The sequence below is a fragment of the Cebidichthys violaceus genome, unplaced genomic scaffold (genome assembly GCF_023349555.1).
Source record: "Cebidichthys violaceus isolate CVI_PGR_0920_01 unplaced genomic scaffold, fCebVio1.0.p SCAF_17, whole genome shotgun sequence".
Classification (NCBI taxonomy): Eukaryota; Metazoa; Chordata; class Actinopteri; order Perciformes; family Stichaeidae; genus Cebidichthys; species Cebidichthys violaceus.
This window is the reverse complement of record NW_027176340.1, coordinates 4,844,411-4,863,942: the sequence shown is the minus strand read 5'-3', so window position 1 is coordinate 4,863,942 and position 19,532 is coordinate 4,844,411. Positions and strand designations below refer to the sequence as shown.

General features: G+C 40.4%; 1 protein-coding gene across 2 annotated transcripts; it reads right to left on the bottom strand.

Moving 5' to 3' along the window:
* Positions 1-147: 147 nt before the first annotated feature.
* Positions 148-17,572, bottom strand: mmel1 (membrane metallo-endopeptidase-like 1). 2 transcript variants are annotated; one of them, XM_068712271.1, is made up of 24 exons: positions 17,433-17,572; positions 13,120-13,296; positions 12,607-12,651; positions 12,163-12,222; positions 11,847-12,008; positions 11,663-11,743; positions 10,450-10,545; positions 9,826-9,944; positions 9,191-9,256; positions 8,717-8,851; positions 8,364-8,453; positions 7,535-7,671; positions 7,334-7,427; positions 7,107-7,235; positions 6,527-6,625; positions 6,355-6,438; positions 6,152-6,255; positions 5,658-5,716; positions 5,401-5,520; positions 5,155-5,288; positions 4,964-5,029; positions 4,791-4,886; positions 4,141-4,217; positions 148-3,606 (listed from the first exon to the last, which is right to left on the bottom strand). In XM_068712271.1, the coding sequence occupies exons 2-24, from the start codon at positions 13,274-13,276 to the stop codon at positions 3,507-3,509; spliced, it is 2,310 nt and encodes a 769-aa protein (XP_068568372.1). In that variant the 5' UTR covers positions 13,277-13,296; positions 17,433-17,572; the 3' UTR covers positions 148-3,506. The 2 variants fall into 2 exon arrangements, with proteins under 2 accessions (XP_068568372.1, XP_068568373.1); XM_068712272.1 differs by lacking the exon at positions 17,433-17,572 and having other exon boundaries at positions 13,120-13,317.
* Positions 17,573-19,532: the final 1,960 nt, after the last annotated feature.

Sequence of the window (19,532 nt, the reverse complement as noted above, 5' to 3'; positions counted from 1 at the left end):
AAAGTATCACAAATGCATAAATAGAATTTATAATGAACTAAAATGTCAAGAAGCATCGAAAAACACTTCACAGATGACATTTGTTTTTTCTAGAAATATATTCAATACAAATTACAAAGTAGAGACGTGAGATCTTTCTTGAGACAGTCACTTTAATGGCAATCTAGATAATTACATAGCAGCAGGAACACATAATAAAACCTCTTTAACGTCTAAATTCTTGCAAAGCAACAATCTTATTTCATAAATATTTATGTAGATAAATAAACTCTTCTGATGGGTATATAGATAAAACATGTTCAAATATAACAATGGTGTATTTGTACTTGGCTGGTAATTTCAAAACGACACAATGTCACCATGTACGTCAATGTGAAGCTAGAACTAAGGTAAGAAATGTACGCGTCTTTTCTTACCTGATTTGATTCCTTTATATGTAAATACTGCAGTATAGAACATCAAGTATCTACAATAACACATTGTATATAATGTACCCTTTTATGTTCAGTTAACATGTTTGAACAGTTTTACTCCTTTTGAGGGTAACAGACAAAATAAGGAGTCTAAGCTGTTGCCCGGGACAAATCTGTTACCGTACCATTTACCGACGGAATAGTTTGACATTTTGGGTGAGACGCTTCATCGCTTTCAGGAGGAGAGTGAGATGAGAAGACTGATACCACTCTCCATTGTTTTGACTGTTAAAAAATAAGGCTACAGCCAGCAGCCGGTTAGCTTAGCTTAGCACTAAGACTAGAAACAGGGAAACAGCTACTCTGACTCAGTCCACTGGGAACAAAATCAACCCGTTTAGTCTGTAAAGTAAAGTATTCAACTTATATTAGTCCAGCATATATGGGAAATTCTTGTTTTTACACTATCTTTTGTTCAAATTGATGTTCAATTGAGATACAACATATTAAAGGAATAGTTCACCCAAAAACAATATAAGTGGATATTGTCCCCTCCCCAGGCTCTCTATGGTCCCAGAAAATGCCAACTCGACCCATCAGATGGTTTGTTACACAGAACCTTCTGAGAGGCCGTCATTGGAAACTGAAGCGCGAAAAACGTCTTTTCCAATGAGAAAAGCCTTCAGTGTCGTTATTTGGTCCTGTCCCAATAAAGAACTATTCTCCAGTTCTGATATAACTGATGCTATTGCAGTATCTACGCTAACCTCTTTAGGAGCCGCAATTGTTCAGAACAAACATCTGTGTCGTCTCACACACACACCTAAACCACTGCTGTAGTTGCCAGTAGCGCCTCAGACGACGCTGACTGGTCCTTGTTCTGGCTTACCGAACACAAACGCATTACTTTAAGCCTGACCAGTTGGATTTTTATGTGATATATGATCCCACGATGCATACGTGATCTTGTTACATTGCAATAATCCAGCTGCTGTGCAAGGTAGCCATAGACCCCGTTTCTAGCTTTAATGCTTAGCTAATATAACCATCTGCTGTCTGTAGCTTCGTATTTTAAAAAATAAAACAGATGTGAGGGTGGTATACATTTTCTCCTCCAAGTGTTTAACTCTCACAATGTCGAGCTTTAAGATGGCATCACACTGTCACCACTTACATTCTGAGTTTGTATCAACGTGTCCTCTCCTCTCTGCTAAACACAACAGTATTTGCCAATATGCAAAGACTGAGAGACAGACTCAAGAGTAAAGCATCAATATGCACATTCAATTCAGCGGCCTCTGAGACCTAAAAGTCGGGTTCAGTTTTCCAAGGCATACTGAATGTGACTAAAGACGAGCAAACATTCAGAAGTGGATGTGTGTGTGTGTTTTTGTTTTTTCTGCTGCGTTTAAGGGCTCTCCTCAGCACAAACACGGCGGCCGTATGAGTTTTGCTCTGCTTTGATTCTCCTGTCATTACTTGCTAATAAAGGTAGAAAATAACAGTCCTGGCCCTGGCCATCTCTTTAATGACAAGCCCCTTACTTCAGTGTGTGTCTGCCCGCGGCTCGGCTACAGCGGTCACCACGCTTCAGCACACCGCTCTTCATCCTTTAATCTTACACAGCGCTGATCAATGCGAGATCAGAGGACAAACCACTTCATCTGCTGCCTGTTCATGTGTGAGTGTGTGTGTGAGGGTTTTTTTTTTTCTTCTCCCTTAGCATGTAATTGGCTTTACCAGAGGCTAAAAGTCCTGTTATCACTGTGTGATTGCGTCTCTTCTCAGGAGATTGTGTGGCGAAGGAAATAACAGTTTGTCTACATATATCGATCACCATGTCGACGTAAATGTAAACTTACAGATGTGATACAAGCAGACATTATAATATTCAATAAAGTAGGTAAGTGCCATCTAACAAATGTTAGAAGTTTTATATAACCTCTCAGTCAAAATCTGGTAAAAGGTTGCATGTGTGGAAGCAGAAAAACGAGAGGGAGCGAGCGTCAAACACAACACCCAACCTACTGTTTATCCAAACCTGTATCTAAACCTGGCAGTAACTATTAATGCAATAATGTGATATACATTGTTTTTATCATTATCACATCACTTCATCTCCAACACATGTTTTCTCACTAGCTAAAAAAGTCGCAGGCCACCAGTATTTTTCAAAACATCTGGAATATGGTTTCTAACATGACATACGTATACATTTCTGCAGTGAGTACTGAGCAACAATCATTTGCAGGACATGATAAAGAAACAGAAAAAAAAAAAAAGTATCCTCCAAAAAGTACTTAATAGCTTTGTAAATTTTAAATATCTATCCACTCTGCAAGTGTAAAAATGTTGAAAGCCGCAGCTCTCTTAGAATGTTAATTTAAGGTTAAAGCTGCAAAGATTTAACAGTCTTAAAGTCTTTAGGTAATTTGTTTCATGTAACAGTAATGAACAAACTCTTAGAGTGTGACTAATTCTCTTGTAGCTGTACTTCGGCAAAGCCCCGAGCTTCCATTTATTTCATACTCTTCAGTCAGAGTTAGATTTGCTCACTGTTGTTTCTTCTGAAGTGGCACACTGTCTGGAAAACAATACATCAGAGGAAAGACGCCAAAAGCAGCTCCGTGCCAAATGATAACGTCATATAAGTCACGAAGATCTGCACGAGATATATTTTTTTAAGGATTAATTCAAAAAGGCAGGCTAAGCATTTAAAGACAGCCGCATATGCGTTAACCTTTTTCACAAGGTCTTAGTTTTCTATGTGGCCTTTTTATTCATGTACCCACTCGTCATCTGCCGTGGGACACAGAAAAGAACAAGCGACCTACTCATCCAGAGACTTGGGGAGATACTTCTTTTTATAAGTATGTTCTATATGTATATGTGCTTTGAGCTTCGAAACTAGGATGTAGTCCAGGATGACATCTATTTTTATTACTATCTACAGCATATGCAAATATCTGTATTATCACAATCCCAAATAAATTGAAAATAAGCAGTGTGTCTCTGTGGGTTTAAGGAGCACAACTTGTTCTTTTGATTTGAGTTGCCCAAGTCAAGAAAAACATTTCCCAAGAATAAAACTTTCTACCAGACACGACACTTCTGCTTGGGGTTCATTCGACTGCCCTTTTGGCACTGAAAAGCTTCTGAGAAGGCTTCGAAATTCTGGAGAGATCCGAGCACCCTGAAGACAAAAGAAAAACAAAACATTATGATAAAAGATTCAATGTGTTGTGCATGGCAGAGGTCCAGCTCAGGGATCAGCAAATGGACCTGCTGAGTCCGGAGTTTTCATGCACACGTCGAATGAAAGGCACACCGAAAGAGGCTGGTGAGGAGACACGCAACATCTATCTACTGTGGATCATGTTGAAACTGAAACACATGATGAAAGCTACGGGAACTTCTTTGAGTTTAGCACAGTTAGCAGAATAAAAGTTCCCCACAGATTCTCAGTTCTAAACCAGTTAAACCGGTCCATTTAGCAGCAAGCTGATCATATGGCTTCACAAACAGAGTGCCTGTTTCTTTTTAATCATTTGCACTGCGTATTTGGATACAAAAAAATGCACAAGCAGAAATGTATTTTCCACAACAGATTCCAGACCACAATGTACTTACAAGTAAGTTACAATTAAACCAATCAAAACTACCTGTTAAAATATTGGTATTGGTTCTGATATACACTGTATATATCTGAACATGCTAAAGCTCCTACCTGTACTCCAAGGGACTGTGTGTGTCAGTCTTGATGGACTGGCTGGCGTACTCAGGCCGATAAGCACCACACCACACCTTCAAAAAAAAGTGATTAAATGAGTGGAGAGTAATCTACTTTCAAAAGCACTCATTGAAAGAAAGTGCTACACATTTTGTATTTTACTTCAAATATGAGTCCTGTTTATACTATAAATTGAAAGCACATCTAATCGTTTCTCTTGTTTGGCACAAGTTACTTTAATCAACCTCATTTTAAGTAAAATTCACCATCACAATGGGGAATCATTTGGAATACTTGTAACATTTGACCTGTTTAATTGTCAATGACAGTTTTCTGCTTATGCTTTACAATTCCTGTCACCGATCTGCTCTTCTTCACCCCCTGTGTGTGTGTGTGTGTGTGTGTGTGTGTGTGTGTGTGTGTGTGTGTGTGTGTGTGTGTGTGTGCGCATCTGAACACAGATTTGCTCTTGGATTGCTTCAGCCTCTCACCCTTTGACCCTCTTCCTTGGCCCCAGTGTTTACTTCTCAGCACCAAACACATCCACTAAAAAATGCACCTCCTGAACTTTGACTCTCGACTCCAGATGGAGAAATGATTGTCTGCTGAAATAATACAACCACCATCCCCTCATTATTCTTGCTTACTTGGGCAAAGTTGAGAAAGAAAAGTTGCTTGTGATCCATGTCTAGACCAGGTAGACGAGGCTCCTCACCCTCCATCTCCACCCACTTTAGATAAGCCTGTAAACACAAACACACACAAGCTAAACATTTTGGCCTTCTGGAATAGTAACATGTGGTTTTGGGCGACATCCAACCTTATATGCTTGACGAACGCCTCCATTGTCTGCAATATTCTCCCCTAAAGTGCTGATTCCACTGACCTGCAGCCACACAGATGAAACCATGAACACACACACACACACACACCGACATGAAAACACTCATTCTGGCGGTCACTAAATACATGGTTGACATTGTCTGGGATTACATGTCTCTGGGTACTTACGTTTTGTCCCCCCGCAAGCTTCCAGTTAAAGTTGCCATATTGTTGCACCATGCACTGGGACTGCTCTTTAAAATGCTCAGCAGAGTAATTACTCCACCAGTTTAGCATATTACCATCCCTGTCAAAATTACGCCCTGTGAGGAAACATAACGCATGAGGCAAAGTACTGTTTGCCAAACGTGATGCATCTAAAAAAGTGAATGATAAACAGCTGAAAATAACCACGATGAATCATTCGCGTCTCACCGTTGTCATCAAATCCGTGTGTGATCTCATGTCCGATAACCATTCCTATTCCACCAAAGTTAAGGGCCTGGTGCTGATGTTTACTGAAGAAAGGCGGCTGCAGGATTCCTGCTGGGAACACTGGACAAGCAACAAAAACAGCAGGAGTGAAAACACAATAAGCACTGGCAATAGTAAACAGGATTACACTGAGGTGTAACTAACTGTGTTACCCTAACAAAACATGTCTTATTGGTCTACAGAGGCAAAGCTCTCACCGATCTGGTTTCTGTTGGGTGAGTAGAATGCGTTCACCACCGCAGCACCAATGATCCACCTGAGGAGTGATTGGTTTATTATTGATAAAAGAGCATTAAACTGCATTTTCATTTGAAGACGCGAGACTGTAAAATCTATGAACAGAGCATATTTTGCACCATGAAATATTTAGACCTTCATTTTTTAATATTCTTTGGGGTTTATTTGATGAAAACACAGAACCTTTCTGTTGTTCTTATGAGACATCGAATGCACCATTTTAGAAAATAATTGGTGTCACGTTTTGGCTGAGAACAAGGCTGTTTACTATCTTAGAAATCGTAAGATGGAGCAAAAATGTATGACTGTCTTTTTTCAACCTCATCTAAGAAAGGGGGTTTGTGTTGTTTCCATGACATTTTGTGTCATGAGATCTCACTGAGAGCATTGAGCAATCATGGTGACCACCTGATTACGAGTCTTACTGATAAGGTCAGATGTATCAACAGCTTACAAGTCAGGGTCAACTGGTTCTCGGAGCTTCTTCAGACTCTTGTGTGCTTCAGACTTGAGGTTCTCAAGGATGTTCTCAAAATAGTGCTCTTCACTAAAATTCAGCTGGAATGAGACATTAGAAGAAAATAAAAACAGAGATCAGTGACATATTTCAGCTTTTTTTTCCTGCACCACTTGGAAACAGACTCAGCTCTTACTTACATGAGCGTACTCCTGGTCAAGCTTCTGGTTGCTTTCCTGCAGAATGTGATTCGGGTAGCCAATATGCTCCTTGATTGCCATGGCCTACATGACGTGCAGAACAATAAATATGGTAATACGGAATAACCCGAGATACACCGAGATATTTTCTCAGCTTGGTTGTAGACTTTACCTTCTCTCTTGCCTTCTCCTTTGAAGGAAAATCCATCCAGCTCAACTCCTCCAGTGTTTCCACATACGCTTTCTGGATCTTACCGATAAGGTCACTGACCTGAGAACAGTGTAATCGCAATCCCATTCAGAAACAAAATGTCATAGTTATGGGGTCCCAGATAACACAATGCATTTTGCGAACAAATAGATTTTGTTCACCCGACGTAATGAATAATGTATGTGCACAAAATGCACATGGCGAAGACAATGAATTTGGAATAATTGGAATTGCGATCACAATTATCATGTGTGTGAAAAGCGGTAAAATGCATTTGATGTTACAAAAGTGCACTTCATGTCCAAGAGCACAAAAGCGTAAAAAATGAATAGGGTATATAAATAAAGTCCATTTTCTTGATTTAGTGCCACATAATGCACATCGTTCCATGAATTTCTAACAGCAATGCATCATGTGACAATTACAGCTTTCATTCACAGTAGACGTAAAGTGCCACTGTGTTGGTAACTGATTTCCATGCTCTAAGGCAGCTGATGTTTCTGGTATGTTCAGGGGGGGGTTACAGACCAGAAGGACTTACCATTTGTTTACTTTCACCAGCAAAGGTTTCACGCACATACAGAGCTCCAACTGCGTTCTCCATGCTGCTCTGGACGTAGCGGACACATTCTCGCCACCATGCATCCTCCACAGTGGTCCCATAGAGAGTCTGACCGTACAGACACGCACACAGACCGTCAACACATCATCATTTTTGAACGAGTTGATTTTATTGTGCGCTGCTCTCATATGTCAGGCTCGTCTCACCTTTCTGTAACGGGCTCTGGCATCTTTGAAACGGCGACTTAAGCTATTAACTCTGTCAATGATGAGCTGCCAGGTGAGGTAGTTCTGCATAGTTCTGCAAACATAAATGTTTTTTTTGTTGAAGTGTTGTGCTGAATTGTAGCTATTCTGTGATAATTAGATTTTCACGGACTCCTGTTTGCGTAACTCTCTTGGACGGACCTGACACTGTGTTTGGAGAGAACGTCGTTCATCTTCTCAAGGTAAGGGGAGCTGTAAACCACCACCTCCTCCTCTAGCTGCACCTCAACGGACACACTGGACAGCACACCTTGAATGAACTGTGTCCAGTTAAAACCCTGGAAAACAAAAGGTAGGAGACATTGTGCATGTTAAATATGGTTTTAAATACCATATGGTTAAATATGTTTTAAATGGAAGTGTTCCCAGCTACTTTTCTAATTATTTCACAGAGGTGGGGGGAGTTAATAATAATGACACCACAGCCAGTGCAGCTTAATTCAATTTATATACAAGTTTCTGTATGCAGTATTTTGTGCCGTCGAATATAATCAGCTACATCTTTAAACAAAAGAAGGAACCAAGTCAAAAGGTAGAGCTAACCAATGACTTTATTATGCAAGATATATGCATCTTAAACACTTTAATGAGGGGTGTCTATTATACTTTGTACCTTGTCTGCTTCCTAAAAAAAAATATTGTAGATATAATAAAATTTTCTATTATTTTTAATTCCTATTTTTTCTATTTTTGTTAATGCCAGAACATGAATACCTGTCTCTGTCTTAATAAAGGCTGGTGAATCGCTAAAACACCATCAACACCAATGGTCTCAGAGTCTGACATGTTGTATTATTATCATAAATATATTTAATCATATAATAAACATTTAATGTGTGTTTGAGCAACGACACATTCACAGCAAGCCTTCCAGTGGCACCTTGGATTACCATCTGTAAGACGTTAACAATAAACAGTGACCCGATGGCACTTTGTGTAACACACAAGAGAGAAGTGGAATCACACGTACGTTGAAGCTGAATGTGCTCTGCAGCTCTCCAAGTGTCGTCTTGTAGTAGAGAACAGTGACATCCTGTCGCTCCTCTGCTGGTGATGTGGCCTGTCCAGCAACAAGAAGAGAACAGCCTTTTATAAACTCATGCTTGGTTAAATATATTCACATGTTGCTCTCCTTTCATCAGCAATGTCTCATTCGCCACGCTCCTCTTGCCAGACAAAAAAAAAAAAAAAATGGTTATAAGCTTGGCTTATCTCCTGTGTCCACACTAAATGTAGCCCAGTTTGTTGATTTACTGGAAGCAGGGAGGAGGTACTCGTTTCTCATTTGTCAATATTAATTATCCTGTTGTGGCTGGCACTCACATTGGCGATGTCTGTCTCCAGCTCCAGGACTTGCATCATTTCCTCCCACACACGATCGTCATCCTGAGTCAAGTTCCTGTCCTCTCGGGTTATCTTCGCAATAGAAACCATGAAATGCAGGTAGGCCTCTCGAACCTATGGTGCAATCACAAGCTAATCAGTTGTGTTCCAACTCAAGTTTGTGTTTGAACAATGGGGGTGAATGGAATTATATTTGTACCATTCAAATATGACTGTGGACAGTTTCTTCAATAGAAAGTAGTTTCAATGCAACTGTGACTTTGGATTTTGTAAAGAGAAGTTGTTGTTGAGTTTTTAAAGTAGGCCTATCGTTCTTTAACGATGTTAACACCACAAACTAAATCCCATTGCACTGTGGAGGATATCTCAAAACCAGGACAAATGAAACCAGAATGACAAGTCAGAAAGAACGTTCTTTTGTGATTTGGGTGGACTGATGGTTGAAGGCCTCACCTTTCTGTAGTTTCCATCATTGAAGTAGTAGTCTCTTGATGGCATTCCAAGTCCTGGTTGGTCAATCTAATCAAAGTAACCAAGAATAACAATTAAGCATTTGAATTAACTTTGATTCAATTAAAACAGTTTAACTAAAGGATATAGACGTCAATAGTCTATATTTTAAGTCCCATGAAATGACCAAAACCAACAATGAACAGATTTCACAAGGAAGAATTATCTGAATAGGTAAAGCCTGAGTCTAAAAACCTTTAAAAACACATCAATGAGCCACCGTGTTGCACTGGATGCTCCTTCATTGTCATGAACGATACCACTGTAGTTCATATCGAGTCCATCCCACAGTCCTAAAAACTCCCAAGCACACCAAATGTGTATTAATCCACCACTGAAAATGGTCTACAACAAATGTACTCCTGTTTGAGTAATGTTTGCTAAAATCTGCTGCTAGTTGGACCATATATTGCCTTTTATGAAAATGAAACTATGTATTTGTGACCCGTTTTAAAGATTTACATCTTCAGTGTAATGAATGGGTGTGAGCTGACGGCCGCAGACAGGGTAGGGGAGTTGGATACATACGGACTGTATAATGACGTTATGACTATGTAATTTGTTCTTTGTGAGCTTACATAAATGATGTGGCGCCGAGAGTCCCGGTCGTCCGTCCACACGTACATGTCAAGCAGAACCTTCTTGTGGAAACGAGCCGTGAGCTTTGCCAGTGTGTCCTCAAGGCTCCATGCTTCCTCTGCAAGTGCACAAAATAATGTCTCATAATTCAAACAGTTAGCTGTACAGAACTCTTCAATGTAGCAGGATGCAAAAACTCAGGCTCCCTCTCTGCCTCTGCTGCCCTTTTAACTGGGCTCTCTTGTGTAAATCTGTGTGTGCGGATGCAGCAATGTGTGGTTAATTCAGTTTGAGCCACCGTCCGTGATTGCATTTAATTAAAGCGGCGTGAGCCAGGAGCTTGGGGAAGAGCTGTGTGGACTATTTAAAGCGTCCTTCACAGTCCTGAGTGAGGACCTGCTCCTATACCCACTCACCACGCTCCCGAACGCCACACATGACTGCTCAGCTGAAGAGCCTCGACCGGCCCCCTTGATCCCGCCAACAAAGCTCACACTCGACAACTCGGAGCAAATATAGCTGCGCGGGCTCTGCGTGAGCACATGTTATCGAGTAGGAACATGAGTGCTCGGCTTGTGTGCGTACGGAACAAGCTGCAGACATTGATCAGAGTGTGTTTCTACCTGTAGTGGTGTTCCAGGCGTCCGACGCCACAGGCCAGTCTCCGATACTCTCAATGAGCTTCAGGAGGGGCTGGGAGTCACGCTGCTCTATGAGGCCTGCAGGTGAAAAAAAAAAAAACACAGCTTATGAAACATAACCACACTGTCGTCTTTCTACTATTCTGTAAGACAACATGCCTTATTGGGATTGAATGTTGTTGGGTTTTTTTTTACTTTGGAAACAGCTGTTAACAAAAACAATCCCACCACAAGAATAAACTTTAAATCTCAACTTTTGAACCAACATGGATGAGAAGTCCTCAAAGGGAAATTAGAACGTCTACATTCCCTTGACAACTGTGCAGCTCTATTTGCAAGTCTTGAAGTATTTTTTTTTGATTCCTCGAAAAATTTTAAAAAAATATTCAGCCTGCTGTAGGCAGTAACGTTGGTTCTTGTATCAGTCAGGAGACGTTTCACAGGTAAACTAAAAGTGGGATTGTTTTGACAGTCGATTGAACTTCAGGAGGCACTTCAGTCCTCTCTGGGGAAAGTTTCAGTTGGCAACATCAGACCTATAGCAAATACTGTCACTACTGTTTGGTGGAAAAAACTATTTAATAGTAAGGAGTGAGTCCTATAATACTGAAATAAGGAACATTGAGAAAAGAAGTTTGTCTTTGGAGTATGACGATAGAAACGCGTAAATATGTCACAGTAGAGGAGAATTAGCACAGCTGAAATTTTCCGTCACACACAACCGCTAGCTTCAGAGCACAGCGCCGAATAAAAAAGACACGTGCTTTAGCATTTCAGCGAAAATATTAAACAAACGGATTATTCCTTTTTAATGAATCCATTTATCCATTTCAATACAACTCATCCACGTCCAGGCTGCATCAATTGAATGAATTATATAATTAGTATTAAATCTCATGTACTTCTATACTGGTACGTACTGGAAAAAACGTAATAAAATATTAAATAATTAAGGGTCTCTTCTGGTTTCCATTAAATGTTCCTACTTTGGCCAGTATGATCTTGAAACAGGTATTAAATTGGATTCTATATGGAATTAAAAAGAGCTTAGAAAGTCTTAGATTTAACTTGTTGAACCCTGCAGTAATCTTGGCTGTGGAAAAAAAACAACGAACACAAGCTGTTTCTGTTTAAGTTTTCTCTCCTCTTCTAGAGGTAAAACACCCGTTTTTAGACAAAAGAAAGAGAGTCTTACTCTCATTCATGCAGGAGTTGTAAAGGACTTTGGCCTTCTTGATGGCATTTCTGTCCTGTTCATTCTCCATCTCAAGAACACCTGCAACAACAAAACACAAGCAGACATGTCATCTCTGAATGAAGCGCACGCATGGCTCTGAATGCTCCAGCCCATTGACCACCAAAGGTCAAACCCAGCTGACCTTTGAGGACAATCTCCAGCTTGTCCCTCAGAATGTCAAAGACGCTGTGGCGGGAGCTCGTCTCTGGGATAACGTGTCTCTCCAGCCAACCCCCGCAAGCATACTGGTAAAAATTATCGCAAGGCTTCACGGACTTATCCATGTTCTGCAGGAGCCGAGCAGCTTTTAGATATCACAGAGACAAGAGGAGGGGGGAGAGACAAGATTATGAAGATCCACATTTGGTCAGCCTTTCTGCAGCGATTGGGGGGGGGGGTTTGACTTTGTTTGCAAAATGACACAGCAGGATGAGCGAAGAAAAAACAGTTCCCCTCACCTGCAGTAACACAGTCTGCAGTTGTGCACACACTGTTGAGGCTGGAGCGAAACAGCTGGCCTGGAAAAATCAGCGTCAAAATTCATGAGAAAGCATGCAGGCTTTTTCACAAGCTACACAGCAAATGAGGCAAGTAAAAAAGACATTCTAAATAGTCTCGATCACTGGTGTAGTCTGTGTGTGTGTGTGTGTGTGTGTGTGTGTGTGTGTGTGTGTGTGTGTGTGTGTGTGTGTGTGTGTGTGTGTGTGTGTGACGGGCAATGTCTATGTCAGCAGTGACTCTGTTCTCTCACTTTTGTGCGGCACTGCTGATCAGGCATTAAAGGGAATTACAGTATTACAGTGACTATCAGAGGTGCAGGCTCCAATGTGACACATGCCAACCCACTTATCACACAGCGCTGCCTGTCTTCAGTTAACAAGCTTAAAGCGACCGACACTCACCTTCACTTGTTGAGCTCCTCGACACACTCGTTTTGTTAGATTGTTCTGAATTGGTTGGAAGAAAACATATATTTTTGGACAACATTAGACACAGCCGGGTCGACTTTATTCTAAATCGTAATGACAATTTAACGTTAAAACAAGAGGAACCAAATCAAGCATTGTACAGGGTTGTAACTGTGTTTCACAATGGATCTATTCTAAACAAAAAAAAAGATTCTGGACTAGCAGTTCTCTACTTGTGTGTAGATATATGATATGGCTTATTGTGGTTACTAACATTAACCTTTAAAAATCTCTAAGAAGGTTAACAGATGACACACGTGCGTCAGTATCTTGCAAAAAGCAACGTCATGTTCATATCTCAAAGCATTTCTAGGGTCAGAATCATTTCCTGTGTCAATGTCAGCTTGCAGTCACACAAAAAACTGAGCAGAGAAACGCTGCGGTGTCACTACCGCTGCCGTCTGTAATATGTGGATCTTTCCACATTAAGCTTGACAGAGCCATTACCTTTCACAATCGATGTGTAGAGGACTACCAGCCCGGCCAAGGCACAGCTGACCAACAGCAGCAGAACGGACAGACCGATTTCTGCAAAAGTCCAACGACGCTTTCCTGGTTTACTTGATTTCTCCATGATATCCATTTGGCTTTCGGATTTGCCCATATTCCTCCTCACTGCCGGCTCTGAGGGAAAGACACCATTGGAGTGTGGGATGGTCCAGGCACAGAGCTACGAGTGTGTGTGTGTGTGTGTGTGTGTGTGTGTGTGTGTGTGTGTGTGTGGGCTGTGCAGTGATCCATCAGTAAACTGTGCCAGCTGACCTGCAGTGAGTGAGCTTCAACTGCTGAACACCTACAACAACTTCACTGACAGGAGTTGTGAAACTGTTCTGGGCTCGTTGCACAAAAACTGTTTGTCGCTCTATGCGTTATTTTCGTAATGCAAGACATTCATTTTTATAGCCTTTTCATTACTAGTTTTTGAGCCTGTTGAGTCCACAAAATTGACCTGTTGGTCGTTTATTTCTCACCTTTAAAAGGTCACGATAGCTTTGGTAAAAACTGGGCCAACATTCCCTCTAATTTATTTTTTTTCCATCAATGCTATCTTAATGTGAGAGGAACTCAAAAGGAAAAGGACTTGGGAGATTTAGTAGGAGATGACACCAAGGTTGCATTGTCTTGCTCAGCTTTATTTTGCTGCTTAGGACACCTTTAATCATTGGTTCCTAACCTGGAGGTCCAACATTATTTTGAAGGGTCACAAGATGATTAAAGGGATAAGAAATAAAATAACATTGATATGATACAAAATGTTTATTTTTTTCTGACTTTTGTCTTTGTCATGTCAAATATTGGATACGTTTAGCTATTTGTCTCAAAATCCTTTAAATTAAAAAATTTGAGAAAGATAAAAAACACTGCTGACACTGATCAAAGCCTGTGATGAGGCACCACCACTATATTTATAATATACACAAGTCTAGTATATTATCTACAACAAGAAGGCCAATATGTTAATTGTCATTGTCCATTTACTTTGGTAGCTGTTCATATATTTTGTTATCTAAGTTAAAAATATGTGTTAAATCACTCACTCTATCGGGGTTTAAGGTAATAATGTTAGTAGGGGACAAACCCAAAAGCAGGGAGACATGCGGAAACAGAGGGTTGAATAACGGTGGCTTTAATTATAAAGAAAATGTTCAACACAAAACTTGCAGAGTAGGGGAGTCAAAATAAAATGTGTAAGAAAAAGTCCAAGAAAACAAAACTACTCAAAAGGGAACATGGCAGAGAAGAGCAGGGATCAAATCAGGGAACATACCAGTCACTCAAACCAGGCAGCAAAGCAGAGCAGGTAGCACAACAGACAACCCGACACAGAGACAGGGGACACACAGGTTTAACTACACTGGGAAGGTGCAGGTGATTAGACACAACAGGGTTCAATCAATGGCAGGAAGTGAAGTGAACAGAGGACACAAGAGGCAGGGAACGTCAGAATAAAACAGAAGAAACAATTAAACAAAACCCCAAACCGTGACACACTCAAGTGTATGAGTTGATTTAGGACATTGTTTCTCACTTTATCATTGAGCTCCATCTGTCGTTAATATGGATAAAGAGTTGTTGTGTATCTTGAATGTGCCATTTACTCTGGAAACAATTTTGGGAACAGTAAATTAACCATACAACTTACTTTCACTGTCTATTGTTGTTTGAAATATTTCACACGCCAGGCCTCTAGCCATAAGCCTACTTCAAGAGAGCTCATTTCTATGCATAATAATTATGTATGTGTGAACACAATATTTGCAAATGAGCATTTGTGCAGGGGACAAAATGACAATCACCCGTGGCTTTCAGCGGCATTGCTTTGCATCTATTCACTCTGCAGCACCTGTTCCTCCATAACTAGCCCCATTGCCCTATCATTAAGGCCTGACAGGGGCCGGGCTGTAAATCAGAGGTTCACACTGCTGTGCCCCATTAGCCCTTCCTGATGAATACTCATGGGCACTTATCTGGCACTACAGTGATGAAGAGCAGGCAGGGGCTTGTTAGAGCTTCACAGACATCCTCAGCCTCAGACTGCACGGAAATTGTCTCTGAGGCAAAACCCTGTTCTACTGCATCAAAGTCTCACATGGTGGAGAACTGGGCAATAATGTGCAGTCTACTGTGTCAATACGAAATTACTTGTCCAATGGGAAGAGTAATTCACATCTTTAAATGTCCTCAGATGTTAAGCTGTCCAGCATTTCTGTTTAATGTCTCCCTGTGTTAGAAACACCCATTTCTAATTGTATTAATAAGCAATCACAAACCCATGCATATAAAGACCATGGCCTCTTTCCATTCCAAGAGGAAGCGTTACACACAATTTTTTTTTAAAAGACACAAACACCTCAGACCCAATAGGGTGGGTGCTGGATCAAAGACATTGTTGAAACAAAGTGCTTTGAGAAAACGTTACACAGCATTATAATGTTTCTCACAGGAGCTGTTTGGAGTGCAGCTCCATTCGTTTCAAGTCCATTTTAATACAGCAAAACACGGACAATAAGGCGTCAGACTCATATCCTAATATTTTAAAGCATTGGTGATGTCATTATTATTATCATCATTATTATTGGTGTATCAATAATGCACTAATGCTACTGAATATCGTGTTATTGTATTAGTTGAAGTAGATAATACAAGAAATATAGAATAAAAAGAATTGCAGACTGAAATATAGTACTTCCTGTTTTTTTATCACTGTCCTTTACTGTCTTTTTACCTGATGATGATGTTGTCAATTTTTATTTTTTTATAATAATGCAAATTTTTATTTCATGGTTTTGTTAAAGAACTTTGTAACATTATTACAAACATGCTATATAAAAAAGTAGTATCACTATTATTATTATTATTATTAACATATAAGTTGACTTTGAAGCTCTTTAGCTGTATTATGATGACTAACACACACACACACACACACACACACACACACGTATGTGTGTATATATATATATATATATATATATATATATATATATATATATATATATATATATATATATATATATATATATATATATATATATATATATATACAGAAATGTGAACTTATTGTAAAACAGTGAGTAAAGTATAAAGAGGTAAAGTGAGTGTGGTCTGTGGTATGAAGATGTCTCTGGGCCTGGTGGTGTGGGACCAGAAGCATGAAAAAAAGTCTGACTAATTAAATTCCATAGCATCAGACTAGTTTAAAAGAAAAGAAATAGAAGAATTGAATGTGAACTAAGAACAAAAATAAAGATTGTAAACTGAAGTAGTTCATTTCAACTTTGAGCCCAGCGCATCATCAGACAAAAAGACAGTAAAGGACAGTGATAAAGAAGCAGGAAGGACTTTATTTCAGTCTGCAATTTTTTGTATTCTATATTTGCTCCTTCAACTAATAAATGATGATATTCAGTAACGTTAGTGCATTATTGATACACCAATATAATGATGATAATAATAATAATAATCAACACTGATTCACTATAAAATATTGGTTTCAAATTGACTTCATCAACAGTCCGCAGCAGAAATGGGACTCAGTCTTAACTTGGGGAACCAACATCTGTAGAAGATCACGAGAACGCTTAAATGCAGACAGTTGGACAGATTCACATAAGAAACACAATCTAACTCTCTGTCAACAGTGAATGGAGCGTCAATGCAAAAAGATACTGATCCGATCGGTGACACTGATGATTTAGTTCAGCTGTGTTAAAAACGTGGTCGTTCATGCACCGAGAGACTGACCTCAAATAACAGTTTTCTGAATAATGTCTCAACAAGACGAGTGAGGAAAGCACATTATATGAAGCATTGGCATGGTGTAATCTAACAGGGCAGAGGTTCAGTGTGTGAAAACAAAATCCTTTTTCTGAAAGTGAGACCGATCTGAACTAAATGTTTTCAGTTCTCCTTGTCTTAAGCACATTAGGATTACATTCAGTGACTGGTACTGTTCTCTAAACTTACTGCTCCAAACAAAACAAGGATTAACTCGCAGGTCAGCCTGCCAACACACTTTCTGTTATTCGGCGCTTTGCTACTGACCATATGGCTTCAAGTCTATAATTATGACAGCATTCATTTACCACATGAAAAAATGTCTAACCAGTGCAAAAGCATAGAAAATGCCGTAAAAATCTATCCTGGGACTGCTGACGATTTGACACGAGTGATGCCTAAAGGCTGCAGTAGTTTCAGGCGGCTAACTTTAACCACCTTCACTTCAACAGGAATGCAATCTAAAGGATCCAGAGGCTTACCTTTGTCTGTGGATGGTAGAAGTCCCTGAGCCGTTGCCCCCCCCCACAGCGCGCTAATATCTCAAACACCCCTGCTGAGCATCCACTCAGAGCTGGTGTGTAGAGAAATGAGTCTGTGCTGCAGGTTGAAGGAGACGTTATCCAGCTCAGTGTGCTGCTCGAGGAATGAGTGAGGCAGCAGAGACAGAGGGAGAGCAAGAGATGGAAGGAGGGAGGGAGGGAAGGAGGGAGGGAAGGAGGGAGGGAGGGAGGGGAGGCAGATGGGAGGTGATAGTAGGCTACTGGATTGTTTTCGATTAAAGTAAATGTTGGGTATGTGTGTGTTATGCGGGGTTGAGGTGATTTGTGTGGGTCAACATGAAGTGTTACAGTGAGCATCAATTCCTCTTTTTCTCCCTGTGGAGTGTCCACAGCTGCTGAGAGGAGAGAACATTCTGGAAATCTTGCAGAGAGATAAGACAAACATGTTCTTAAAGCACTCTGGAGACAGATAATAGGAACAGAGTTCCTAAACCTGTATCAGCTGTTTCTATCATCCCTGCAGCCAAACAAATTGTGGAGCTATTCCCTGCTGTTATCATAAAAACAAGCACCGCTCATCACTGTTGCCCTTGTCATCCCTCTCACGTCCAGGAAGAGCCGTCTTCAGGGAGATCTCTGACGCCCGAGGTGCTTCTAGGTGGGGATCTGAACCCTGGCCTGGTGTCAGATTGAAATGGCATGTCGCCAAGGCTCATTATCAGCCTGATTAACCACACTAATTAGCTGATGATAAAAAGGAAGAGTGTGTTTGGCTGACGCTCAGTTGCTCAGGTAGCTGCTTGTGCCCAAGACAAGATGAGAGTCAACAAAATGAGTGAATTGAACCCAAAATAGAACATTTAGTGTGTTAAAGATCCTTTATGTTGCTCACATGCCAACACATTCTCAAACAAATACACATGCATTGAATGTATTGATGATTAATGTCGCAGAAATGTTTGCAAGTGAAGAAGCTTGCAGACATTTAACAACAACATGAGTGATGGAGTGCAACACGGCGGGGAGTCGAGGTTTGCAACAGAGTTCATCATTTATTCATCGATTTTATTTAGCAAGGAGGATGGTTCAGCTCACATAGCCATTGTGTGAAGTGCAATATGATTTATTACCATGATATACCGAATCCTGAATTTGATGTTCCGAGTCACGGGAATCGAGAAGTTAATTACACGTCTTAAGGTTTATAATTACTAAGTAAATATCAAGATGGAGGGGTGAAAATAACCCAAAATATTGTTCTTTTTGAGGTTTTAGTCATTTCTTACATTCTATACCTACGATATTCATGTTTAGTGTTTCCTGTTTTATTTTTGCTACACACCTCTCCTCTAATTTCCGATTACTTCACTTCCTGTCTTTGTGTGTTTTGCCACAAGTTTGTGTGTTACTGTATTGAATTGTGCAAGTGGTCTGAGGTGTTCTGCTACATGTGTGTGGTTGTGTCAAATGTGCGTTGCGTTTTGACAAAATGAGCCCTGTTTTCAAAATCGTGCAGAACTTCAGGTTTGGATTGAGAAACCCCACAGACTGCAGTCGTGGGCATTCAAAGGCTGGAAGAAGGACATCCAGAATCCTGTCTGAGCCCAGCATGACCCAAGACTAAACCTTACTGTGGGTTAGTCTCCTGTAAGAGAGAAATCTTCCCTTATAATGCTCCAAAAGCATCTGGCAGAACCCTTATTCGCTATTTGTGTGGAAGAGGAGGGCCACACCGAGCCAGAGTGTCCCCAGAACCCAGTGAAGCTCTCTCAGGAGTGCTTTGTGCCCAGGGAGAGATTGGAGCTATCCAGAGTTGTGAAGTCCTTAAAGAGACTTCTGTGGAAGTGAACAGTCAGACATTTTAAAGAGCTGATTGACACAGGAAGAACACAGACACTTGTTCAAAGCAGTTATGTTTCATCTCATTCCATCTGCTGTGTCCATGGAGATGAAAGACAATATCCCACAGCAGATGTCTACATAAAAGTGCAAGAAAAAAATAAGAGAACTTACTCCTTTTGTGCTTTGTCCCTGACAAGGTGACAGTTGTTTATTTCAAGGTTAAGCTTTTTTTAAGGG

Excerpts from the sequence above, each read along its gene's own strand:
- mmel1 (XM_068712271.1), bottom strand. The coding sequence starts at position 13,276 with ATGGGCAAATCCGAAAGCCAAATGGATATCATGGAGAAATCAAGTAAA. Across the intron at positions 9,945-10,449 it reads CGCCTGGAACACCACTACAG|AGGAAGCATGGAGCCTTGAG; the intron begins GTAGAAACACAC and ends GTGCACTTGCAG. Across the intron at positions 6,439-6,526 it reads AGGAGAAGGCAAGAGAGAAG|GCCATGGCAATCAAGGAGCA; the intron begins GTAAAGTCTACA and ends CACGTCATGTAG.